The sequence below is a fragment of the Apostichopus japonicus genome, chromosome 15, assembly GCF_037975245.1.
Source record: "Apostichopus japonicus isolate 1M-3 chromosome 15, ASM3797524v1, whole genome shotgun sequence".
Classification (NCBI taxonomy): Eukaryota; Metazoa; Echinodermata; class Holothuroidea; order Aspidochirotida; family Stichopodidae; genus Apostichopus; species Apostichopus japonicus.
In genome coordinates this window covers 26,309,506-26,337,363 of record NC_092575.1, presented here as the reverse complement: position 1 = coordinate 26,337,363, position 27,858 = coordinate 26,309,506, and the positions used below count along the sequence as shown (strand labels likewise).

At 36.1% G+C, this 27,858-nt stretch overlaps 1 protein-coding gene across 2 annotated transcripts; it reads left to right on the top strand.

Annotated features, from left to right (window-relative positions):
* Positions 1–960: 960 nt before the first annotated feature.
* On the top strand, positions 961–27,460 carry LOC139981466 (uncharacterized). Of its 2 annotated transcripts, none has more exons than XM_071993873.1 (16): positions 961–1,122; positions 3,050–3,125; positions 3,934–4,069; positions 8,245–8,298; positions 9,955–10,411; positions 11,384–11,709; positions 11,983–12,239; positions 13,127–13,226; positions 13,377–13,746; positions 14,860–15,249; positions 15,534–15,638; positions 16,992–17,123; positions 17,685–17,816; positions 18,117–18,600; positions 19,810–19,906; positions 24,707–27,460. In XM_071993873.1, the coding sequence occupies exons 2-16, from the start codon at positions 3,085–3,087 to the stop codon at positions 24,713–24,715; spliced, it is 3,090 nt and encodes a 1,029-aa protein (XP_071849974.1). In that variant the 5' UTR covers positions 961–1,122; positions 3,050–3,084; the 3' UTR covers positions 24,716–27,460. The 2 variants fall into 2 exon arrangements, with proteins under 2 accessions (XP_071849974.1, XP_071849973.1); XM_071993872.1 differs by having other exon boundaries at positions 962–1,122; positions 18,114–18,600.
* Positions 27,461–27,858: the final 398 nt, after the last annotated feature.

The window sequence follows — 27,858 nt, the reverse complement described above, 5'->3', positions numbered from 1 at the left end:
TTGGCAAATTCCGCGCTACGCGCCTGTCTAACCGTGTCACAATTTGTTACTCAATATCACCCAATAACATCACAGACTTAAATTTACCTGAAAGTAGTTTTACTTTTTTCGAAATGAATTAACTAGATGGACCGCATCCGTAATGAAATTTGCCGAAGGCTGTAGCAACCAGTAACCATGCAAATGTCTCCCCACCCCTAATATTTGAAACAAATCGCCGCCCCTGGCGCAGGGCATTTTATTTAGTATATACGAACATTTATCATTCACATCCGATATCATTAAAGTAAATGATTGTCAGAAACAGAATTATTAACAATCAGTCTCAATGATGGGCTTGCCTAAACTAAAGGATACATTATATGCCCTGCAGGCTCACCTGCCTTGAGAAATGATCATTTAATCCTCTCATTTGCTTAAGATGTTGATCAAAATTATGTATCTAATGCTATTAAAATGGTAACAGCAAAAAAAGTGTTACATGAATTTATTTTCCAGTCAGTCGATCTTGTGAATCTAATGTTTTCACACTTTTTTACTATTTTCATAATACCAAAGATAATTCCTAACTATAATAGTCATTTTATATGTTGGTCAGATAAATTGTTACCTCGACAGTTATATAGGCTACAGGCAAGACATATAAGTTGAAAAACGCGATCGATCGAGGGCTGCATGCCGTCTCCCTGGTGAAATGCATATGAAAATAAATGAGTAATCCAAATTATTGATAAATATTAAGTTAATTTGTCGTGATATCCTTAACAGAGGCGAGATTTCACAATCATAATGACCGACACCCTGAAATCAGTGTGGGCGAGGGAGTGTTACTCAGACGATACAGTGTTGACATTGGGAATTCCCCCATTGCCATTTCGATCAATCAGTGACATCATGAAATTGAACCGTCATTGGCTAGGCTAATGTAACCATAGCATACGTACGTACGTTAGACCAATGGCAAATCTGTTGTCTTATAATATTATCAAACCGAACGAAGGTGAAACGTACTTCTATATTCTGTTCAATCCTTCTTTGGTCCTGCAAAAGTTCAACATAAATTTCTTTGATATGCAGTAACACGCCTGCTTCTCTGAATTCCTCTCTAAATTGTTCTCGCTGGTATGTAGAATGAAATGGTGATTTTCTTATTGTGTTTTTGTTTAAGTTTGGGTCTAGTCCTAAAGGACCTCAGACAGGTAAACTACAGTAACGTTAGGCTAGGCCTAAGCTAACCTACTGCAGTAAAGGCGAAAGACTTGTTGGTGCATATGTTCGTTACTCAAGTTCAGATCCTCTACCAGCAAAGTTGAGATATTATAACGTACATCCTGCTTCCTATATAGCTTCATTCATAATAAAGTAGACAAGTCCTAACTGCACTCTTAATAAGCTCTGTAAACAATTACATTTAGGAAAAAAGAAATTGGTGGCAGCTATTTGCTCGATCGTAAGTTTAATAAGGATGGGGTTCTTGCACCCAATCAATCTTGGTGACCGATTACTGGATGCATCAAGCCTTGGAAAAAACTTTTGCATTTGTGCATTATCCAAGGAGTACATTTAGAAATTGCACAAAGTTCCTGGTTTCCATGATGCAGGCCTAGACAGATGTTCAAAAAATGCTATAGTATGTGCAGTCAATCAACAGTTGATTAAATAAGCAAGAGCACCATCCTTATTTACCTGAGGATTGGGTAAACAGCTCCCACCAAAGAATTAAAGCCAAACACTGACTGGTTTTGATCTAACATAGCCCTATGCAAAGCTATAGCTTAAATTACTTCTAAACAATAGGCATATAGGCCTACAGTTAAAGTTACAGAAATTGTTAGCTCAGATTAGCTGGTTACTCATGTTTGAGAGTGGTAAGGGTAGCGTGAATTAGGTGGACTTAAACTTTGAATGGTAATTGATTACTTTATCAAGCATATACAAATGTGACCTAGCCTACACATAGATAATTGTATTCAAACTTTGTTCAAAATTGTTTGAATGAAATTCTGGGCAATTGTTGCAGTGAAATCGTCATTAATATTGGTACTGAAGTATGATGTCTTACAAGTTACAGTGCAGTAAGTCTATTTGAGTGGAATGTAGCTGGAATCGATTTGTTCCTCCTCCGGGGAGTTACAAATACTGTCCTATGTAATATGTTACAAATAAGAAAGGTTTGATTTTTTCCTTCATATTTACATCAGAAATGATCATAGGAACAAGAAGAATGTATACATTTCCTGATCGAAGTTGCCTAGCAGAAAAAAAAATATAGTTACTGAATTGTGATTTGACCTATTTTAATATCAAACTTACATCATCTTGTGGCTTCACTTTTGTGTAAAACATATTGAGCGACTTGTTAGCAAGCATCCTTAAAGCATGGCCTACTCTGAGTTGCTATGGTAACATCATGTAATTCCCAAAGTATGCTATATTACGTACCATGCCACATTAGGTTTCCAGACTACTCTGTTAAGTTATAGTGATTGGACACATTTACAGCATCAACATTGTATTAGACATGTAGGAACGTCACTCAGAATTAAACCAAAATATTCATGTTTAATTTCCAGAGAGTCATAGCCGGAGCAAAATATGCTTACTTTTTGGAGAAACTACAAAATACCAGTGATCTGCTTTTTGTAGCAGTTTTGTTGCCATCTTGGAATGTCGATTTACACTATATAGCAGTAACTGCTTTGAGTTGGATTAATTCAATTATATAGGATTTGTATAGTCGATGTTTCCTTGTTGGATTTTATCAATTTTATCCAGTTCAGTTGTTACTTTGCTATCAAAGTTGACAATGGAGAATACAGTGCATTTTGCAATATCTTCACTCCTATTTGCACCATGTTTATCATCAAAATCTTCACAGATGACTAGAGGTTCTTAGTTTTGAATTTGAAAGTTTTCACAACCATGTCTAAGGGTTCAGGGACTAAGGCTTTAATAATATATTTACTGCAAGCTGAATGCAAGACATGTTGCTCTTTGATTCATGTTTAATTAATATTTCCTAATTTATTTCTTTTCTTCTTTAATACAGCACTTTTTCTTGATACGTGTATTCACAACACCATTATGGATTCTTCAGAAGAGGATACAGAATACTGCAGTAATTGGTATGATTTGAATGCACAGACATGGGTTCAACTTTTACATCAATTATCTATATCATTATATAGCAATGTATGTACCATCGAATGACAATATAAATGTTTGCTAAAGTTACAGTATATATACAGAAAAGTCCGTAGGTGGACAAAATGGAGGAAAGTGTTAAATGTTTGGTCCAAAGACCAACTTGTTAGAATGTTGCCATAATTAAAACATTTTGAAGAGAGATGTATGTATGTATTTTATATCCTCCTGCAAGTAGAAACTCGCGAAGGAGCCTCATTGGCTTATCGAAGCCGCAAGCTGACCAAAGTCAGTCTCTTAGATTCATATTTAACGTCCATTATTATGAATTATCAATTGTCAACAACTCTTTAACTCTGGACGACATACATTAATCTTGGAGTGAGTCGAACAGGGACGTTATGATTGGAAGGTACCGGCGTTAACCACTGAGCTAACACTCCATGATGTTAAATTTGATGTTAAATTTGACTTTTGCTTATTTTGCAATCGCTAGATTTGAAAAAATATTTGCATAAAAATCGTAGACATTTCCTCAGCTAATACAGTTGTTGAAGCTGAGTGACTCCCTGAATAAAACAGTGTGAAGACATCATGGCATTTCGGAATTCAATAAATTTTATTGCAATAAAATTGTTGAATATTCATTGTTGAATAAATATGTAAAAAAACAAGTGGAATATCTGTCCTTTGAAAGACTTGAAAGATTATGAAAAGAGTTTGTCCAGTAAACCTTAGATCCCAGTGAGAGCTTTCATGAACATTTCCTCTGTGTTTGTTTTCACGCAGCAAGCGAGAGATACCTGCAATTAACTTTGTTATGCACCAGACCCACTGTGTGAGGAACCTCATTCTCTGTAAGAAATGCGAAGAACCGGTACCTCGATCAGAGATGGAGGCGCATGAGGAAGAGTATCATATACTGGTGAGTCAACAATTGTACTTTCTAGTCTCATTGTTGTGAGTTCTAGCCAAGTTGCTTCCAGTGACATCATTGGCAGGAAAGCTGATGAAATGGGGTGAAGAGACCTGGAAGTGTGCAAGAAGTAATGGTTTCCTTCTTTCAATAAAAGCTGTTTCACTTCTGTTTAGAGACTTTAGAGATAATAAGCAATCCAATAGTTTGGTCATTTTTTTTGTGAATTTGTTAACTGGTGTTGCTTCCCCCTTACACAATCGCAATGACTGGGCATATCTTCAATAGACTTTCAAGTGTTAGGGATTAGAAGAATTTTTCCACATCAAAGTTCAGTTTCATTCCCTTGTTTCATTTTCCCAGAAATCTCAAATTTTGTATTCCAATAAAAGTTTCGTACAATCAGAAATGAAAAACGATGGTGACCATATTTAGCATATATTTTGCCATGTGATGTCACAAGAGGTCACTCTCATGTTTGACGAGACCATCAACAGTTTCTGTTGTTGCTTCACCAAACAGATCACATGGCAATTGATGTAAATACTAAATTCAGTAACTGCTAAGTACTGTACTCTGCAGCAAGTTCAATGATTATCTTAAAAGCCAGCAAGATAACAATACAAATTATCTTATCATGATTGGGATTACTAAGGTTTATACCACTTCTAGCTGTTTGATATCATATTGAAAGACCTACAGTCTTATCAGTATAGTTCTGTATGAGTAATATGAACCTTTACTTTCACATTTCAACACAATACAGATTTCATTGACAGCACTACTTGGTAACATATATATGTGCTGTGAAATGAAATAAAAAATTTAAAAAATGCAGCCCTCCTTTGTAGCTCGATTGTGTTGCTTCAGAACTTACTAGCTAATTATTTGAGATAAAAATTGATTTATCGCTCACACTATTTTACTAGATTGTTATTAAATTTGGATTTTAGTATAACTGTCACAGGCCTAGAACTTGACAATTTTAGCCACTTTTAGCTCAAAAATGCAAGTGCTTAAAACAGCTACTGGCTAAAATCAAGTTCCCACTGTCATTTTCTTGAGTTACAGCAGGCTTCAGTTACTGTACAAGCTTATGGTAGCAGCCTACAGATGTTTGATGATAATCAGCAAAGATATGGGGCCTATGTTAGGTACCGAAATCAACCCAAATTGTTTGAGAGACTATTAATAAATCATGTGTTTGTTGCTCGCAATCTAGAGCAATGGCCAGTAAATAGCCTGAGTTTGTAGGGCAGGCCTATGTAAATGAATAAGTCGATATACAGTCGACCAAACCAGCCAATTCAAATAAGATCATACAGCTTCATATGATAATTACAGTTCTGTATTGAATGAGGTATAATTAAGTTTACCTAAACCAATTAATTTTGGATCATTCAATGGTAGATATGTATTCTATATATATGGTGAAGACAGGGGTGAATCCCAATTTGATTAGCAGGGAAAAACATTGTTTTAGTTTTGCTTATCTTCAAATTATCAATTACTACTATACATTACTATGTGTTCTTCAATTGGGCGTACACACACTATCCAAAAATTGTATTCTCACCCATAGGATGAATGCAAAATGCAGTGTAAGTTTGGTACAGTATTGTCCTTGACAACAGATGTTTAGTCAGAGTAAAAGGCAGTAACCCCCCCCCCCCCCCGACCACCCGTCTCTCCCATAGAAATATATATATTTAGCTATTTCTGTGTTACTACCATGTAGCACATATACCAAGCCTTATTCTGAATATCATCAAATGTTTCACACTGTTGTTTTTTTTTCTTTCTTGATTGTTATTTGTTTGTCAGGGTATTAATGTATGCTAATGACCATCAGACTGCCATAAATAAATTTATTTAAACAAATTTGGCAGAAAAACAAAGAATGAAACTACTTGAGAGCATTTATAGAGAATAACATTAACTTCATACTGAATTCACAGTTGCACTTAGGTGTGTGCCAGTATTCATTCCCACAGCTGTTGAAAGGTTTAACATGTGAACTGTATGTAATACAATGTCTGGAATGACAAAACAGACCTTGAACGTTGATTTAAACTTATTTATCACTAAATAGCATGTCAATGATTCAGCAGGTCCTGCTTAGTAATAATAATTTATGTATTAATGTAGCCCTTGCCCCTTTACTTGAAGAATATCTCTAAAGAACTTTACTAAGAGGAAAATCTGAAGAAGGTACAAATTTCATTTAATTTCATTCATTTGTTTCTTCACAATATAAATACAGAGAAGTTAACTAAGTGACAAAACATATCAACAACTGGGAAAGTTGTGAAAGGAAGCACTACAAAGAATCCAGAGGGCTTGTCTAGTAGAGTGCTCCAATAAGTAAATAAAGAGAACAATACAAGTATTCAGTAGCACTTATATCCACCCACACACCAACCAAATACGTAAAACCCACCCACCCCACCCCCACCACCCACAATACATATATATACACATATTCATACATATGATACATCGGAGTAATAAAAGGAATAAAGTAGTCAAAGGAAATCAGTAAAGAAAAAATCAATTAACAAAACTAGTAAATAAACAAGGTTAAGACAAATAAAAACCAAGATCAGTCAGTAAAGTACATGATAAAAAGATGAGTTCTAATTTGGGACTTGAAGCAACCAATGGGGCGTTCCATAGACGCGGTGCACAAACATGAAAACGCCCTATTACCATAAAAGTTAGATTTACTCAATGGTTTGGTGAAGGTCTGCGGCTATCGAGCTAGAATGCACCCGCTGTAATGCCGTGTCAACGTATTTAAGGGTCGGGATTGGAATAATGGAACATATCTGCCAATTCTGTCTATTAACGGTTCACTTGGCTAGTGGAAGGTGACATGAATGCACTGCATTTACAATCCTGCATTGAAACTTATATAGATATGTTGTGAAAAGTTTTGTGTCACCAGGAAATTGTTGACGCAAAGATTGCTACAAAATTGGATGAATGGAAGGATAAATGGACAGAGGGAGGTTCCTCTTTCATCGGTCAAATATAAAATTATTACCTGGACTTTCCTTTTGATAACCTGAGAGAATACTCTTTCAATTTCTAACAGGTTTCCCCAGCGTATCAACTGAGACCACTGTCGTTTTGGACACAATATCGGTGATCTGTTGTGTTTACAGAATCAAAAGTAACACAATTGTGTGAAAGCGATCACAAGCTTGGGGAACATTGGCCTAAACTATGCTTTAGAAGACACATTTTAAGGTGCCTTACACAATAACTTGGAACTTTGAAAAAAATGTTTAACAAGATCTCTGCTTTAACAGTTACCTGCAAAAATGTTTTTTTACTAATGATAAACTCAGGCTGATCTGCGGTCATAGACCGCAGCTGGTCAAGTTTTTGCAGTTCTAGATAGGACCAAGTATGAGAGTGCCCTCTGTTGATATTGCACATGGCTGGAGGACCCCATTGTACAGTTACAGGCAACAGAGATTGGTTCATTTGTAAGCATTAAAGGACGAATAAACTGTTCATGTTTGAACTATAAACAATGCCGTGACCGCATTACAGGGGGTGAATACTAGTTCGATAGCTGAAGACCTTCACCAAACCATTGAGTAAATCTAACTTTTATGTGTGAAAAAAATATCCAACATGAGCTATAAAAGCTGTGGATTGCATAGCCACCCGAGGTGAAGTGTAAGTAATAAACCATTGGGCTCCTTACACATGTTTACTTGAACTATTCATTATGTGTAGTAGGTAAGTTGCATGTTGCTTTCTTGGGGTGTAAGATTTTGATGACAAACATGGTGCAAACAGGAGTGAAGAAATTGCAATATGGACTGTATTCATCACAAGACTAGAATTAGGTTGAAAATATAAGACATTGCAAAGAAGCATGTCAAGAAAACGGAAAAGCGTAGAGAAATTAGTGATCAACAAATAACACCTAAAGCAAAGCGGCAAAATAACATGATCTAGAAAGCCAAGGTCTTGTAAGAAAACAGTCTATATTGCTCTACAAATTTAGTCAGGAAACCCAGGATGTTTAGCTTTTGTTTACTTGAGGTTTACAAGTGTTCTGACTCAGGATTTCAGCTGTTGAAATCAGCAAGGTGACATAACTAATTTTAATTAATTTACTGATCCTAAATTATTTCTTGCATCATTTTATTCCTTCTATGCTTTAGGAGCCTTGTGAATGTGGGGAAAGTTTTGAAAAAGAACAGATGGAGTCTCATAAGGTAAGCAACGATAACTTGACATTTTGAGCTCTTCCAAATCATAAAATGAAAAATATCTGACATGAGCTACATGTATATAAAAGCTGTGGATTGGATAGCCATCCGATGTCAAAGGTATGTAATAAGCCATTGGGCTTCTCACACACATTTGCTTGAACTATTCATTATGTGTAGTAGGTAAGTTGCATGTTGCTTTCCTGGGATGAGGGGTGGAGCTGAGAGGAGGGGGAGGGGGGCTGAGAGGAGGGGGAGGGGATGTAGTGGGGAGGTGACGTATCAGGTGGAACTTTTGATACCAATTTACCTGATCTAACTTATTGACAGATTAAGTCTTTAGTGGCATATATCAAAAATGGTCTTCCAAATCGTATAACCAAAAAAATCCAAACCCCATTTTTGGTTTCGATGATAATCGTAACCTATGCATTCATGATGGAGTATGTGTGTGTGTGAGTTAGTGCGTTTGTGATGCCCAGCTTGTAAACATGAGAGATCTCAAGAAGGGAAGGTCAGACAAATTTCATATTTAGTTTGTAGTAGTACCAGGGGTCAATTGTGAAAACCTTGTAAACACGATATATCAATACTGGCAGCTTGGGCCCACCTCTAATTTAGTGTGTAGATAATACCACATTGAGTTAAAAATTCCTATTGTGTTTGGATAGAGGTCAAAGGTACATCAGAGGTCAAATTGTGAAACACTTATAAACGTTTACACCCCATTATGTCAGATTTCATGAAGAAAAACTGCTCATGTTATATCATCGAAACCACAATGCATTTTTGCATTCTGATTTTTATTGGGGGGGGGGGGATATCCAACCAGATATTGGATATCACTTTTAATAAGTATACACATGGTAACAATTAAAGTTGAAAAATTATAAAACCAACCTCTAATCCTCCCAATCCAATCAATTTTTTTACAAAGGAGGACTTGCTACTTGATGATAATTTATCCACAATCATCACATCACAAAAAGATAAATATGAGCTAATGGCTGGCTTCCTAGCCATTATGTTTTCTATAAATGATTTTACGTAGACAACAAAAAAGGAGGAGGAAGGAACAAAAAACCAAAAGGGGGAGAAAAGTGAAATACTTTAGCAGCCACACATATGTGTGTGGGAGAGGCCCAATGGCTTAATACATAAACACTGCACATCGGGTGGCTATGCAATTGAAAGTTTTAGCTTAGTTTGGATTTTCGTTTGTTTTACAGTTTGGAAGACCATTTTTTTTAAACAAATTCTCAATGCTCTGAATATCATTGATCAGATATTTTTAAATGACTTGACAGATCTATGGAGAGCTGCAAGTTCTAAGACGAACAAGAAAAGCACGAACATTTATCAGATTAATTAATGAAAACTTCAATATCATGTGTCGTTTTTTTTCTGCTCTTGTACAGTAATTAATAATATGTAGTTTTGTTCCTTTTTCCATTTCTCCATGAAGGCGTAAATTGAAATGGTAGTATTTGCGCAGTCTTGCTCACACTTCATGAATATATAATACTTTGTTGGTGGCGCCATGGTAACCTTTATTAATCCTAGGAACAATACAAGCACAATGAATGTGTAAACCCATGCATGCAATTATTTTTATTTGTCAGTTTAAAAGTGTCACTGTGTATCATTGTCTCTCACGTTTAGGAAAATGGGTGTCGACTTCGCAAGGTTAAATGTGAGTACTGCGAAATAGATTTGACCTTTGAAAAAATGTCCGAACACAAAGATTTCTGCGGAAGTAGGACCGAGAAGTGTGAGAAGTGTAAGAAATTTGTCAAGTTGAGAGATCAGATATTGCACGAACATAACGGCTGCCAAGAAAGAAGCCTTGGGCAGAATGGGATGAATCCCTACAAACAACCTTTGACCTACACAAGAGGACCAGAGCAAACAAGTCTTTGGCCAGGAAACCATGTCGTGGACTTCTTTCCGGAAGACGTACCCTTCCATCACGAGCCGTATTACCGCCAGACAGTCATGGAAGAATTGGACTCGAATTCAATGATCGGTCAGAGGAGGAGTTTGAAAAACGAAACTACTCAGAGGCACAACCAAAAAAATGAAAGAACTGTTCAGAATTTATATTGTCCCCCGACAGATGGTAAATATACTCTTACTCCTGTACTATTTTCTCATCCATCAGTGGGTGTTAGTATTGTTGGTCTCTCTGTGTATATGGCTAAAACAGGAATGCGGCCGTTTTTTCAGATGTGCTAAGCTTTGAAGCTTGCCGCACTCTGACCACACGACCCTATAAACTCAACGTGACCATCGTTGTTCCTGGATAGTCGACAGTATTCATGTGAACTTAAGACTACGACTTATCAAGTGTTTGCCAGTTTTGAGTTGTGTCTGCTTCAGTCGTGAAAACAGAACATGTAGCCTTTTGCTGATCGGCTGTCGGCATTGCGTGGTTGTTCATAACTAAAATTACCCAGTCTTAACAGTTTTAACCAATCAAGTAACTTTGCCTGTGACTAAATGAACACCAGCCGTTAGCAGTGAATAGTTGTCGTGTGTGATAATCAGTGGCACAGTGTACAAGGTCAGTTGTAAGACCAAGGGCCTTAACAACTATCGAATACTGGGTCACAATGGTGGAGTTTAGTCTGGTCTTGACCAGTTGGGGCAGTGTGCGGTCGGCTGTAAACATTAAAGAACGTATAGATATTTGGATGCCAAGTTTAAATAACAATGGGTAGTATGTATCCAAATTCAGAATGATTCAGCACAGGCATATCTTTTTCTTATCCACTCATTGGAAGCTAAAAGTTTTGAATAAAGCACAAGCATTTATACTAGATTATATTGCTCTTATAGGTTTAGGTAGGGTATCTAATGTCATATAACTATTCAAGAATGTAGGCACAGGAGGGGGGGGGGGTAGGGGGCATGGTCCATACATTTTAGATTTTGATTAAGATTACATTACAATGACAGCATCCCATTGAAGTCCTAGAAACATCATCTGAATAAAACTAGTAGCACCAGATCTTCAATTTCCACTTTTGCAACATTTGTCCTTCTCGTATTAATCATCATCATCCTCATCATCATTATCATCATCATTTAGAGATAGATGGAAGCTCCCCCACAAAACAACAGGAGCAGGAAGATTACCTCTTAGCCTTTCAGCTTGCTAACATCGAAGCAGACAGCGTTGCAGTCCAACCGTCACAGAGCACTTCCAATGTCTCACCGACCGACTTGGCCCTGTTAGGACTTGCGCCTCATTCGTCGCCTCCTGCTAATGCCAATTTCAACAGAGCGCCCAGAAACACAGACACAAGTTTCAGCGTTGACGACGCCCAGGAGGAGGCGGATCTCCCTAGTGACTTTGAGATTCCCTGCGAGTTCTGTAATCAGTTGATATCTTCAACAATACTTAACGCACATCAGGTAAGCCAAAGATAAGTTCACAATAGTTTCCAAATTGTAGCTCTGGTAAGTTTGCATGGACTCTTATAAGTGTCATGTGATTATGAACTGCAGCCAGTTATTCTAAGAAAACAGGATTGCATAAATTTGCTAGCGAGGAAGGAGAATGAATCTCTTTTTTCATATCTCAGAATCTAGCCATAAATTTCTTTTCTCTTTTTCAACTTTTTCTATATTTTCCCAGTCAGTTTTCGAATGATTAATTTTACTTGCTTTTGTTATCATAACTACCAGGAGGAATGTCAACTCGTACAGAACGGACTCGGTAACGGTCTAAACTTCCACAATGTTGTTGAAGTTGATCATGCCCCTGCAGACACAGCGTGGCGTTACCCTTCCAGAGATGAAGAGCTGTTCAATCCCTATCTGGGAACCGGTCGTCAGTCTCCATCGTTTCTTGATATCAGACAGCCTCCTTCCAGCCAATCAAGAAACCCCTTCCAAACAGGAACTAATGGGACCACATCGGCCATCAGAAATGACGGCTACAGGTAACTATTGTCCTATATATATATGCTGAACAGGTTGTTCGCTTACTGCATGCTGTAGTATGTTCAAATTAACTCTCATAAGCAAGTCATACAGATAATATTTCATAAAAGAGTGGAATGAAGAATGTTGCATGTGAAGGACAATAGAAAAAGCAGAAAATAGTAATAACAATGATTTTGACCTTTAAGAAAGAAGTAATATGTATATTAATGTATAGAATAATAAGATTAATTAGACAAATAAGAAATGAGAGGAAAGAAGAATAATGTCATAAAAGTGATTATTTGGAAGGAATTCTAAATGCTAATGAGGTGGTATTTTAGGATGCCTTAAGGCATATTCAAAGCCAAATTTAGGATGTGGTCAACTCCTCAGAGTAGGCCTAATTGTTAAAGGTAAATCCATTGTTTCAGGAATTGTAATAACTCAATGAAAACTTGTTCTTTTTACTTCATGTAAAACAACAGTGCCCTCTCGGATGACACTCGACATCATTTGTCCTTCACAAATTTGTAATCCCTAAATATGTGATTTTAGGCCATAACTTTCTTTATGTTTTTGCTATGGAGTTTTATGTTGCATCTGAGGAACTGACCTAATGACCTTTGTTTTAGACTTAGTTGTCCAGCCACTTTCTTAGATGAGCCTGAGATGTTTAAATTGCAGCCTATACTGATAATAGGTGTGATATAGAACTGCAACCTATAATGATAACTCATTTTTGTTTTTGAAACGGTCTACAAAATATCAACATTAATTTTGTGCCTAGAAGCCATCCTTTAAAATATAGCTGGAATATGACTGAATGATTGCCCATGTTTGCAATGACCAGAGGATCCCCTGACTTGATGATGTCATCAACTTTGAAATTTGCTCTCTTTTTCAGAGAAATTAACCTACCAAGTGACGACGACGACGAAAGTAGTATGGTTCCTTGTGAATTTTGTGAGGAGTTATTCCCATTTGATGCGGTTGCCATACATCAGGTGAGAACTGGACCATTTTTGCACAAAATGTCCGACTTATCTATCGGGTACAAACGACATCCTTAAAGCATTTTGAATCGTTTTGATAGTGTTTTTGTTGGTTTATTTTGTTGGCGAGATGCTAACGTTTTGCTTCATCTTGGTTTCTAGGTCTGTTGTGATCCTCAAAACGGTTATATTCAAGACGACATGAAGGAATATGGGTTTGATAATCCAGATTCTGAGGTGATGAGAGCAAGGCAAATACCAACTAGTTCATTCGTTGAAGAGATACCCGCTGAACCTCCCAGTAGGGCTCGAAGACACCAGGAGATACCCTTGGAACCTCCCAGTAGGGCTCCAAGACACCAGGAGATACCCTCTGAACCTCCCAGTAGGACTCGAAGACACCAGGAGATACCCTTGGAACCTCCAAGGAGGGCTCGAAGACACCAGGAGATACCCTCTGAACCTCCAAGTAGGGCTCGAAGACACCAGCCTGATCCAGTCTTCACAGATAGTCGGGTTGCACCAAAAGTTGGTAAGAAGCAAAGCAGAATATAATTCTCAAACTTATGTTGAAAATAACAAAAATATCATTGAATTTTTCCATAAAGAGGCATATCCTAAGTCATTAAACCACTGTAGATTTTCATTCAAAAATGTGTTTAGTTGACAATGCTGCAATGACTGTAATCTACTAGTATCAGATACCAGGTAATAGAAGGCCATAGCCGACATGCTGAGCACACAAGCGCTAGCCTAATGAACATTTATTGTCTTGAATGTATGATCGGAAATCACGACTTTTTTGTAAAGTGGTAACAATCTTGATACAAACAATGTTTATGTAATAGGTGTTAATCTATTCGATGGCAATGGAAGAATGAATGAAAATATACATTCTTTGTCAAAAGATTTAAAAAGCTGATCGTTATGTAAGTTCACAAGTTTATGTTGGACATAATATCAGTACTTGGAATGGATAACACTGGGCCTCCAGACTTTTTATTAATGAACGGATGGCCAGTTCGGAAGATCGGGGGTTCGGATAAAAGAGTTTCGGATAGTTGGAGTTTTTACTGTATTGTGGCAGTAAGTCATTCTGTTGCATGAAAACATTGATATATAATGAGATCAGATATGAAACGACAGTATGACATTCAAACCACCCAAGGAGCAACTCAAGATCAATGTGAAATTTATGTCATGACAGATAACGATACATTTCTTCATGATTCATTGGCTTATGAATTTGTGGTGTGGAAGTTAGCGTAGGTTGCTGCAAAAAAAGATTGCCTGCTGGGAATGGGTTCGTTGCGAAAAAAACAGTTTTGTTAAAGTTGTATCCTAGGTACAGTGTGAAAGTATTGCTGTAAGTATTGTACACAAAGCAGTTATGTTGGTTGAAATGTAAACCTACATGAAATTTAATCTGTATATCTGTGACTCCCAAAGGGGCTATTTAACCAAAAATTGTGAAACTTCCAATAGAAAATAATTGTAATAGTTACAAATGAGGATGGATCTTTGGTAGGTAGGAGAAGGGTTATTGCTATTAAGTTTTTGTTTGAAGGGTAAAAACATACTAATCAGATGAATATCAAAAGGAAAGTGTCACTTTTACCCTGCCTCTTTTATTTGACGTTCTTAGAAACCAAAGTCAGTGTTGTTTCGAAAGAGAAGACTGTGAACATGCTTCAGACTTCCGGTCAGAAGAAACTGGTCAATAAGGGCAAAGAGAGGGCCGCTTTTCAACAACCAAAGATAGCCAATCAATCATTCCAGCACAGCCAGCGTTCTGCCTTCAATCCACCGACGGCCGGCGTCGTGTCCAAAGAGAAGGCCTTGCAGATGCAACGAGAAAGCAGGCTGAGGAACTTACCCCGCAATGGAACAATTGAAGCCAATTCTCTAGCACAACCTGCTCATAGTAACGGAAAAAATACAATGTCAGCTTTGAAGAAGGCAGGTACTAGTAATGGAAGGAATGCAAGAGGATCTGATTTTGAACTTTCTTCGGAAGTTATCCGGAACAGAAGAGGTGAGCAGAAATAACTGTGGTAGGGGTTGGGTTTACCCCATTCGCAGATTGAAGACGGTTTTTGGGTGGTTTGCTTCTTGTTTCTAATGCTGTTTGATATAATTTACATATTTGATGGGTTTGCTTGACATTCATGGTTTTGTTTTCAAAAAACCAAAGTTCCACCGATGCACAACATTGCTAAGGAGAAACCTCTCTGATATAAAAGTTAAAAAGAAGTAAACTGAAATGCATAAATGGATTTCCTATCTATTCTTTGTCTTCTCTGTTTTTTCATCTGATAGGAACTTCTTCAACCAACAAATGGGGAGAATCCAGTACACGAAATAGACTGCCAACACATGAAGACGATTTAATCACATCATCAGCCAAATATCCAAATGATATAGGTAAGGATTCCCCTGTGATCTAATGAATATCTGGATGTATCGTTCTGTTCATGGTCGGAAACAAATTACCAGGTTTTCCTTGATTGGTTGGTTGGATTGTTGGTTCCATCCTTGGTTGGTTGTTTGGTTTGTTGGTTCCATCCATGGTTGGTTGGTTGGTTCCATCCATGGTTGGTTGGTTGGTTGGTTGGTTGGTTAGTTGGTTCCATCCATGGTTGGTTGGTTGGTTGGTTGGTTAGTTGGTTCCATCCATGGTTGGTTGGTTGGTTTGTTGGTTCCATCCATGGTTGGTTTGTTGGTTCCATCCATGGTTGGTTGGTTGGTTCCATCCATGGTTGGTTGGTTGGTTTGTTGGTTCCACCCATGGTTGGTTGGTTGGTTGGTTCCATCCATGGTTGGTTGGTTGGTTCCATCCATGGTTGGTTGGTTGGTTCCATCCATGGTTGGTTGGTTGGTTTCTTAGTTCCATCCATGGTTGGTTGGTTGGTTGGTTTGTTGGTTCCATCCATGGTTGGTTGTTTGGTTTGTTGATTCCATCCATGGTTGGTTGGTTGGTTAGTTGGTTCCATCCATGGTTGGTTGGTTAGTTGGTTCCATCCATGGTTGGTTGGTTCGTTTGTTGGTTCCATCCATGGTTGGTTGGTTGGTTGGTTAGTTGGTTCCATCCATGGTTGGTTGGTTGGTTAGTTGGTTCCATCCACGGTTGGTTGGTTTGTTGGTTCCATCCATGGTTGGTTTGTTGGTTCCATCCATGGTTGGTTTGTTGGTTCTATCCATGGTTGGTTGGTTGGTTGGTTGATTGGTTGGTTGGTTGTTTGGTTGGTTGGTTCCATCCATGGTTGGTTGGTTGGTTTGTTGGATAGTTGGTTGGTTGGTTCTATCCATGGTTGGTTGGTTGGTTCCATCCATGGTTGGTTGGTTGGTTGGTTTGTTGGTTGGTTAGTTCCATCCATGGTTGGTTGGTTGGTTCCATACATGGTTTCCTCCTTCCAGCCATTCATTCTTCACCGTTTGCATTATTTTAATTATTGTTCCTGTTTGATCACTCGCTAGGTCGTGCATTGTTTTGGTTTTTTCGTCCTTTCATATACCGATATGTCTGCCAGGAGATTTGTTGTTTTAATGTTACAGAGGTTAATGTTTTCTTTCTCGTTTTGCCTTCTGTCTGTGTATTTGTGTGTGTCTGTTTGTGTGCCTGCATGTGTATATGTGAGACTACTGTTTGGATAAGATGGAAAAACCTCATTGCACCATACTCAATCTTGCAACACTGTTAAGTAGGGCATTTATATTCTTATTTTTTGTAATCGTACTTGGCACAGATTACATGTTTGTTTCATTACCATTTTTCAGCCGGCTCCAATTCGGTGATGACCTCAGAGTTTCCTCCATCAGAAGTGAAACGAGAGAAAAGTTGGGAAGACATGAGGGAGGAAATGAAAAATGCTGCTAGCTTCAAATCAAAGCAAACAGTTAAATCAGGTGGTACGGACATTTGATTGTTCTACGCTTTGGCTTTTATCATTAGTAGTAGAAAAGAAAATTTGAGAAACTTACATTTAAGAAAGTTTTTAGAATGTGTTGAATGGGTGGAGGCCAAAGGTCATTTGAGGTCAACAGAAGTCATAGTCCTGTTAAGCGTGATATCTCTTAAAGTAAAGCTTGGATAACTTCATATTCAATATGTAGGTCTGTATTAGTGCAAGAGCCTCGTGGATTACTGGTTGTAAATTACTGCTAACAAAAAAACCTGGTTTAAAGTGTTTCTGTTGAATGTTCTCACATCATAGTTTGCAAGGTATCACTATGTCCATAGGTTTTCTGGTTCACAATTCTTTGTACGACAGTCCTGAAACCCACCCCACCCTCTTCAGCTTCAAGAGTATGATCCAGCCTTTCATCTACAATTCCCATTTTATGCTTTGATCAAAAGTAGTCTTTATTATAATAACTTCAGGACCAAGTTTGCAAACAGACGCATTTCCATTCCTGTATTCTGTTTTCGTACTTGGCACAAACTGCATTTTTATTTTCATTATTTTCCAGTTGGCTCCAATTCGATGATGACTTCAGAGCCTCCTGCATCAGAATGGGAAAGAGAGGAAAGTTGGGAAGACATTCTGGAGAATATGAACAATGCTGCCAGCCTCAATTTAAAGGGAACTGTAAAATCAGGAGGTGAGGAGGCTTGTTTGTTTGGTTCACTTAATACTTCATCATCAGAAGTAGAAAGGGTCTAGTGACATAAATGATGTAAAATGTTGGCAGAAATATCACAAATTATTAATTTTCTGACCAATAATGTTTATTTTTGATAATTCCTTTGTACTCCTGTTTGTTTTGCAAACCATCCTACCCTCTTCAGCTGCAAGAATGTGATCCAAAACGTCCACCTACCCTCCCAAGCACCTTCCCACTAATCCACTACCTTTAGGTGTCTGCTCTTATATATATTGTTTTGTCTCTTCCAAACAGCAGCACAACCAAAATATAGGGAGCAAAATGTAGTGACATCACCATCGATGCTAAAACCACAGAGAAAAGATGGACAAGATCAGAGAAGGAAAACTGCTCAGAGAACGTCTCAAAGAACATTATCGTCATCAAATTTATCATCCAGAGTGACTCCTCCTAGATCTACGACTGCTCAAAAGTCTCTTCCGTTTCAAGGTTCGTCACCGTCAAATCTTAAGAAAGCAGTAAACGGCAAGAGCCTCGAAGGAAATTCCACGGCGGCCAATCGAAGGAGGGCAGTAAAAAACCTCGAAGAGCCAGAGATGGCTTTTGAAAATGATTTTGTGAGAAGAGATTTGAACGATGTGAACGAATTCATGGCAAGGAACAAGGGTAGTGGTGGTGGTGGTACTTCTTCGTCGAAGACCACTTATGGGAGGAACAGACAGCCCCCCAGTGAGAGGCGGCAGAACGATGGAGATGGAGTTCGAAATCTAAGAAGACATAGGTAAGTTGGGATTAAAGCTGACAATTTAAGATAAGCAGGACTTAAGTTTATGAGTCGTAAATGTTGGTTTAAGATAGATTAGAAAATTCATTTTCAGCAAAAATTCAGAGCCTGTGACAGTCAAGGTGTTCGGTCCTGCCATGGTTTGAACTGTAATCATATTTTTGATAAACCAACTTCACTGTTTTGAACAGATCGAAAAGAAATTGGTTCCAAAGGGACTTACCTTTAGCAAAGGATTATGAGATAAAATAATAAAATGACTCAAACAAAATTGTCCAAAAATTGTCTTAATTTCTCCAAAAAGACGCATAAATGTTATTGATTTGCTGTGTGATAGTTCAACTTACTGTATTTCTCTTGGTTATTCAAAATGAAAATCTTCAATGTGTTTTTGAGTTTTGACCTTATATTTTGAAATGAAGCTATTAATGACCTGGGTTTTTTAATGTTCAGCTAGGATTTTCAAATTTAAAGTGCTCACATGTTCACAGACTAATTTACTCTTTAATATTGAACCTTAGAATTATGACTGTTTGTTCGCATTAAGAACTCCCAGATGATGCCCGGAGCATTCATCAACTATTCTGCAAAGGATTTTTATGAACCAGCAAAACTGTGCAATTTGTAACATTTCAGCAAGGGTATTGTTACATTTGATTCAGCTGGTTTTGAACTGTTATCTAGCAATACTCAGAAGAAACACTACTAGTATGTGTAATGTTTTTCACAAACATTCTGGAGGGATTCTAGATTCCTTGTCAGAGGCAAAAGGAATCTATGCATAATGATGATGATGATGTGTGTGTCTGTGCACTTGTTTTGTATTCTGACCGAGGACTTGAACAATAGAATTCCAGGTCCTCGGATGTGATTTCTAAACAATCACCACGTCCTCAAAAGAATTCTATTGTTATGGGGTATTGTTAAGGTTAGGGTACGTAGATTTGAACAATGGAATGTAAAACACACCTGTGTATCTGTGTGTGTGTGTAGGTGACACCTGCTTGTAAACATGATATGTCAAAAAGTACATTGTGGTTGAAAGTCATACTTGGTATGTAGATCCAGCTTGGTGAGTACAAGGACATTATTTGAAATTGATGGAGGTAAAATACAGCGAGCAAGAACAGCTCTCACAATTGAAGACAAGTAAGACTACAAACCTTATACTGATGGTATCTCTTCATATTTTGCTCATATCTTTAGAATTATGGCAAATTTTGATGGAGGAGAACAAGGAATTGCAAGAGATAATAGAGAAACAAGAATGCAAAGATGTCACAACAATAGAGAGGCCAATCAGGTGAGAAGATTTATATCGTTAATTTCAAACTAACCAATTAGATCAAAGATGTTTTTTTTTTTCACCCTAAAATACAATGTTCTCTTTTTTCTGCTGCATCACTTAAAGCAACAAAACTTTTTGTTCTTTGCCATTATGCATTACCATATTGGTCTTTGCAAAGTTGAAAAATACCTCAGCATTAAAACCTATTAGAACAGCTGAGTCAAAGAGGTGACCTTATTTACCCAAGTGCAATCCGATTTTTGTTAGCACATATATACAGTATATGTTCCCAAACACATTAGTGTATATCTGTTGAAGAGTGTAGGAACATGTACATATCTACATTGCTGATGTTACGTACTGTAATAGATTGACTTTTTGACCTATTGTAGAATACTTCTCCTCAGGTGGTGCAAGGTCCCTAGTACTGGCTTCTAAGTGTGTGCATCTAGTGATACCATCACAGTGCCTTCTGTACCCTGCATTATAAGAAACTTTACCTTTAAGTCTTTATCACCTTCTGATTGTCTTACCTGTTTTACAGTCATCCCTAAAGGGCAATTAAATAACAACAAATTGTGTCATAGTTGATATATTGTATGTTTACTGTTGAATAGTTTCAGTAAGGTTTTGGTGATATTGTATGTTTACTTTTGAAAAGTTTTAGTAAGGTTTTGATGATATTGTTTATTACTTTTGAATAGTTTTGGTAAGGTTTTGTTGATATTGCTTGTTTACGTTTGAATAGTTTCGATAAAGTTTTGGTGATATTGTGTGTTTACTTTTGAAAAGTTTTAGTAAGGTTTTGATGATATTGTTTATTTACTTTTGAATAGTTTCGGTAAGGTTTTGTTGATATTGCTTGTTTACGTTTGAATAGTTTCGATAAGGTTTTGGTGATATTGTATGTTTACTTTCAAAAAGTTTCTGTAAGGTTTTGGTGATATTGTATGTTTACTTTTGAATAGTTTCAGTAAGGGTTTGTTGATATTGTATGTTTACTTTTGAATAGTTTAAGTAAGGGTTTGTTGATATTGTATGTTTACTTTTGAATAGTTTCAGTAAGGGTTTGTTGATATTGTATGTTTACTTTTGAATAGTTTCAGTAAGGTTTTGGTGATATTGTATGTTTACTTTTGAAAAGTTTTAGTAAGGTTTTGATGATATTGTTTATTACTTTTGAATAGTTTTGGTAAGGTTTTGTTGATATTGCTTGTTTACGTTTGAATAGTTTCGATAAAGTTTTGGTGATATTGTGTGTTTACTTTTGAAAAGTTTTAGTAAGGTTTTGATGATATTGTTTATTTACTTTTGAATAGTTTCGGTAAGGTTTTGTTGATATTGCTTGTTTACGTTTGAATAGTTTCGATAAGGTTTTGGTGATATTGTATGTTTACTTTCAAAAAGTTTCTGTAAGGTTTTGGTGATATTGTATGTTTACTTTTGAATAGTTTCAGTAAGGGTTTGTTGATATTGTATGTTTACTTTTGAATAGTTTAAGTAAGGTTTTGTTGATATTGTATGTTTACTTTTGAATAGTTTCAGTAAGGTTTTGTTGATATTGTATGTTTACTTTTGAATAGTTTCAGTAAGGGTTTGTTGATATTGTATGTTTACTTTTGAATAGTTTCAGTAAGGTTTTTTTTATATTGTTTGTTTACTTTTGAATAGTTTCAGTAAGGTTTTGGTGATATCGCATGTTTACTTTTGAATAGTTTCGGTAAGGTTTGGTGATATTGTTTGTTTACTTTTGAATAGTTTCAGTAAGGTTTTGTTGATATTGTATGTTTACTTTTGAATAGTTTCAGTAAGGGTTTGTTGATATTGTATGTTTACTTTTGAATAGTTTCAGTAAGGTTTTTTTTTATATTGTTTGTTTACTTTTGAATAGTTTCGATAAGGTTTTGGTGATATTGCATGTTTACTTTTGAATAGTTTCAGTAAGGTTTTGGTGATATTGTATGTTTACTTTTGAATAGTTTAAGTATGGTTTGGTAATATTGTTTGTTCACTTTGGAATAGTTTCGGTAAGGTTTTGGTGATATTGCATGTTTACTTTTGAATAGTTTCAGTAAGGTTTTGTTGATATTGTATGTTTACTTTTGATTAGTTTCAATAAACTTTTAAAGGATGTCATTGCTAATTTTTGAAAAGAGATTTGTCATGTGCCTAGATCATTAATCTTTTATACATTTTATTTACTTTCTTCGTTTCAATGTGGTTTGCTATATACTCATTGTTTTACTGTCATAAATCTTAGGTACTTCCATCTGATTAGTACTGGAGTCAGGTGGAAATGTGTAAATAAGTGAACTCCGGGTTTTGTAAATAAAGCTTTATGTACATTGTGATGTCAAGCTTCAATATCCCTGCAGCTCATAATTCATATTTTCTTTTTTTTTATGTTTTTTATATGTTGTTTCAATAAGTTATTTTCGGGTTTAGTTTATGTTGTCACAAAAGTTGATAGCAGGTGACCAAACAAATCATTAAATGGTGGGAAATACTAAAATAAATTTGGCAAAATGTTTAACTTTTATAGTGACATCATCATGCAAATAGCGAACAGTTTGTTGTGGATAACTGTTTTCAATTTCAAAACAGTTTTGCTGCAATTGCTTTCCCGCACACAGTGCAGCTAAGGGTCGCTTTCCGTAATTTGATGAACCAGTTATAGAATAGCAAGTCGTTTCCGCTCTTAATCAATAGCACTTTCTTCTTTTCGACTTGTAACATTTCCCATGAACGAGCAATGTGTCCACCTTGAATTATTGATTTCAAAATTTGTTTCTTAAATATCCAAAATCAATTTTAATTTTAGAAACATGAATTACGCAGTACAGTTTCAGCAAATGAATTGCCACAGCTGGAGGGTCCTTTGTTCTCACAAGAGTACAATTGATTTGTTCGAACACCATATAGTACTTCCATGAATGAAGTTTTTAATTATGGGTACTACGCAAAAGAAACTGTAATGTCATTGATACTGTAGTTGAAAATTTATGAGCAAAAATTACAAGTGTATTGTTGAAGGCAAGTCTGCACTGCGATACTGTTGCAGAACCACAACACAACACAGACTGCCCGTATGCAGCTCAGTGATTGAGGCAAATAAAGAGACGAAAAATTATTGAAAAAAAGGAAGAATTAATGGTCAATTGTGGAGAGCTTTTGGTTGGCGGACTTGCCATACCAACAGTGTAACATCATGAATAACCATGGCAGATAATTTATGAAAGTGACTTTGTTGTTTATTTACTCAAATTTACCTCAAATTTGTTTCAAATGAAATTTAATAAGTTGGTTAATATCTATGTTGACAAATGTTACTTATTTGATTTGATACAAGCCCAAAATGGTGCAGTTTGATGGGAATTCACCCAATTAATTTTTGATGAAAGTAATAACTTTAGCCCAGAATTTTGTAGGTAAATCAAGTAAGTTAAATGATTTTAATTGAAGAAGCTACGAATAAATTACCTTTTTTTTATATATGTAAATTTATGTTTTGAAGAGATCATAATTTTTCATAACTGACGAAATAGTAAGTCATATAATAGCAAATATTTCCACTCTTAATCAATAATCTCATATCATTTTTGGCCAAATTTCCCATGAATGAGCGACGTTTTCATCTTGATTACTTTTGCAAATTTGAATAATTATGAAACATCAATTCTTATTCAAATCATCTACCTTTGACACAAAAGAAACATGAATTATGCAACAAAAGAAATGCCACAGCTGGAGGTTCCTTTGTTCTCACAAGAGAACAATTGATTTGTGTTAAAATTATCACATTTTTATGATCTAAGTTTTAGTTAAAAGACATTGTAACATTGATTGTTGAAATTTTCTATTAGAAAGAGTCTGTGGAACTTACACAGTCTATTTTGCTTTTATAATGTTCATAAATATTAGACTCGTGTAATGTTGAAGGCAAGCCTACAATGTGATAAGGCTGTAGTACTACAGACCCTGAAAACCTGTATGAGTCACAGCGAACAGGAAGGCAGAAAAATTGTTCAAAATGAAAGCATCGGCGGTAAAGTTTGGAAAGCTTTAGTGGGAAGACTTGGTCTTTTTAGGTTTAGAATCTAATTTTCTAACCATCCTTTATTTGCATTCCATTGAAATACATACATATCTTCACATTTATAAGACATTTTTCAGACTGTATTTGCATGTGGTTACCAGTATTACCAGACCCAACAATCATTACTCTGAAACTGTATTTCAATTGATGAAACAGTGTATCAGGTTGTTATTCAACAAACATACTTTGAACTATGAATGAAATATTGTTTCATTTATTGTTTAGAGACTTTCAGTTAGTGTATAACAGCGGAATATAACGCGGAATATCCGTGATTTCTTTTCTACCTCAGGGACAAAAACTATTATCCTAACACACTGTAGCATCCGCAAACTGGAGCCTATACCGCAACGTTTGAAAATTCTGTGATTTGTATTTTACCCCAGGCTCATCCCTGGTATAAACATCATACAAATAGGCAATGTTCCTGAGCCGACTTCAATGAAGCCTGTCTACTCCAGCTAATAATTTATGTTGTGATGGGAATTTGGTTAAAGTACAGTATCAAAGATTTATAATGACCAATGCAAGAACCTTTCTTAACATTTGCTGTAACCCATGCAATAGCTCATGACTTGATTTTTTTTTTTTTTTTAATGAGGAAAGATGCTTTAAGCTATTCATGATACTTCAGGAAAGTTTTTAAATCAAATTTTTGTAAACTTTTCGGGCCATGATTTTTGAGAACCTTTCATCCCTTTCTTCTTTTGGTTCCACAGTATAACTAAAATCGCCAGCCTTGTAACCTACGATGACATGTCTGTGATCGCACTGGATTGAGAAGACGAAGCAGTGTGTACGAAAACCGAGGGAAATTGATCCTAGTTATGTCTAGCCAGGTCTAAGTCAGTAAAAGGCGTCTACGAATAGAATGAATCCCTCACGATACATGGCTAGTCTAGTTCAACCCTCATCTAGAGAGTAATACTTACATTAAAATAAACCCTTTTAGAGACATCTGGTATTTTAGGCATCAGCTATCCATGATGAGTGAACTAAGTATGATCCTTCTTCATCTTTAAAATTACCAGGTGACCTACTTTTTCCTTTGCTTTTTATTCTCTTTTTTCCTTCTTTTTTCTTTGTATGGTATATAATATATTATATTTGCATATTTTTCAAACAAATTGCTCGTTTTAAGATGCGAAAGAAAAATCACCTTAAAGCTTCCCATCTGTGAGGTTTGCAAGCGATAGCAGTACACCATTCATTGAATAGGTTAGACATAATTGCTAGTTCGGACCCAGCTACAGTATCTAACATTTGGCCGAGCTTGTAGACTACTCACCAACGTGCATAGTGGGGTCCAAGACGACCTCATTGCTGCTTACAAAATCGTTGGATATCTGTCTAAGAAGTGAGAATTGGTTTTCCCTTCTCCTTTAACACCTAACCTTGCTTGCCCTTGCGTTTTCCCCAATAATTAATCAAGTCAAATACATGAAATTTCATAAGTTTTTATTTGTGTCAAAAAAATGAAATGGTGTTTTATTCAAGATGGTAATTGGATTTACCACTGATTACAGTACAGTACTTAATATATATTTAATACCTTGCTGATGTTTTCAATGAAGTTTATGGCATTCTGGGATTAAAGCTTTTGCTGTTGTTGTCGCTTTTGTTACCTAGATTTGGTAGAGCAGGGATGGGAAGGGGTATGGGTGGGGGGTAGGAGAGTTGTTTGAATAACATTACACTATATCTCTTGAAAGTATATCACTCGAAAGAGAAAACTGATAAAGCCAGCCTTGAAAATGATTTCTGCTTAATGGAATACCTCTTAACAATTCTGTTTTGAGGATGTTAATTGTACTATTCAAGTATCATACCTCTGAACAATTCTGTTTTGACGATGTTAATCATACCTAACTGTATTATTTAAGTCTCATACCTCTGAATAATTCTGTTTTGAGGATGTTAATCACATCTAACTGTACTATTAAAGTCTCATACCTCTTAATAATTCTGTTTTGACGAAGTTAATCACACCTAAATGTATTATTCAAGTCTCATACCTCTTAATAATTCTGTTTTGAGGATGTTAACCACACTTTATTGTACTATTCAAGTCTCATACCTCTGAACAATTCTGTTTTGAGGATGTTAATTACACCTAAGTCTCATACCTCTGAATAATTCTGTTTTGAGGATGTTAATCACATCTAACTGTACTATTAAAGTCTCATACCTCTTAATAATTCTGTTTTGACGAAGTTAATCACACCTAAATGTATTATTCAAGTCTCATACCCCTTAATAATTCTGTTTTGAGGATGTTAACCCCACCTTACTGTACTATTCAAGTCTCATACCTCTGAACAATTCTGCTTTGAGGATGTCCATCTTACCTAACTGTATTATTCAAGTCTCATACCTCCTAATAATTCTAATTTGAGGATGTTAATCATGTACCAAGCTGTACTAGGTATAATGATTAAGGATTACAACATTAATGTGAAATGTTGAATCGTTGAATTGTTGATGCCACTAGATGATAAGATGGGTTTTTTTTCTGTGTAATCGATTTACACTGAGGAAGAAGGAAACAATCAAGCATGGAAAAGGGTTGAACTTTATCGTAAAAGCTTACTCCAAAAATAAACCTGAAGGGATTTAAAATATCGGATGTGAGTTTCCTGTATTACTGTAACAAAAATGTTGACAAAGTCAGATCATACAGTTATTTTCTTACATGGTTAATTTTTAGTTATGCCACAAAAAAATTCACAAAGTGAATTGAATTATCTTCTTCTTTTTTCTTTTCTTTCTCTCATATTAAACAAAACTTCTTTAAGCTGAAAACTAAACCGAAACAAATAACTGATGTTGTCAGGTTTGGGTTGACTATAGGAATCATGTTGTAAATAAATATATTTTAGAAACAATTTCAAAAAACTGCTATGCAGGCCCACGGATAAATTGTTTCATATTCAAGACTACGATTTCTTCCTTGGTTTACCTCTCTCTATCGACTCTTCTTGTAAGAAAGTTTCTCTTTATTTTTTGAAGAAATATCATTTTGTTATATTACTTTAAGAAGTTACATTACATACCAGAAGCATGTGTTCAGTCTAAGTCATGTTGTGACTAGTCACGCCATACTCTGAAACTAGAGAACAGTATCTAAAGCAGACAGTACTCCTTGGTTTAAAAATTTATAATTAATAATTCAAATATTACATAAATGACAGTAGTTAGAATTAGTTTTTTATCTGGGGACTCATTGCCCCATCCTCCCCCTCCCCAGCATTGTAGCCCTTAGCTGGTTGATAAACTCAAGATGTTCTGCTCAGCTGATTGTTCGACGGTCTTTTTTTTTCCCCGTCTACATGTAAATGTATCATATTAATTAATAATGGATGATTATGGGGAAAAAACTGGTTTGCTGAAATAATCTGATTTCTGTCTTCTCAAAATGCATGAGTAGACATAAAATCTTGTGCCATATCCTTGTAATAAATGTTAAATATTCATACAGGTCTTTTTACCAGTGTTGTCTTTATTCTTATAGTGACTATTCTTGACTTTGCCAAGGTGGATATATTATTCACATCTTTTAAATTCTTAAGTATTAAAATTTTTCACCACATGCTAAAAAATTTCATTTTATTCAATGCAATTCAGATTTTATGCACAGAACAAAACGTACGCCTCCCCCCGCAGCCCTTCCCCACCTTTACAGCATGTATATTCAAAGGAATGGCATGTCTGTATCCCCACCCATGTAACAATTAGCGAAGATTCGATTGTTTGGACGTAGCCCCCTCCCCTCCTGATGCAGCGTTTCTCTACCATGTGACTTGCCTGAGTGCAACATTGAGCAACATCTGCTTCCTATATAGACATAATATATATATATTATAAATGTGCC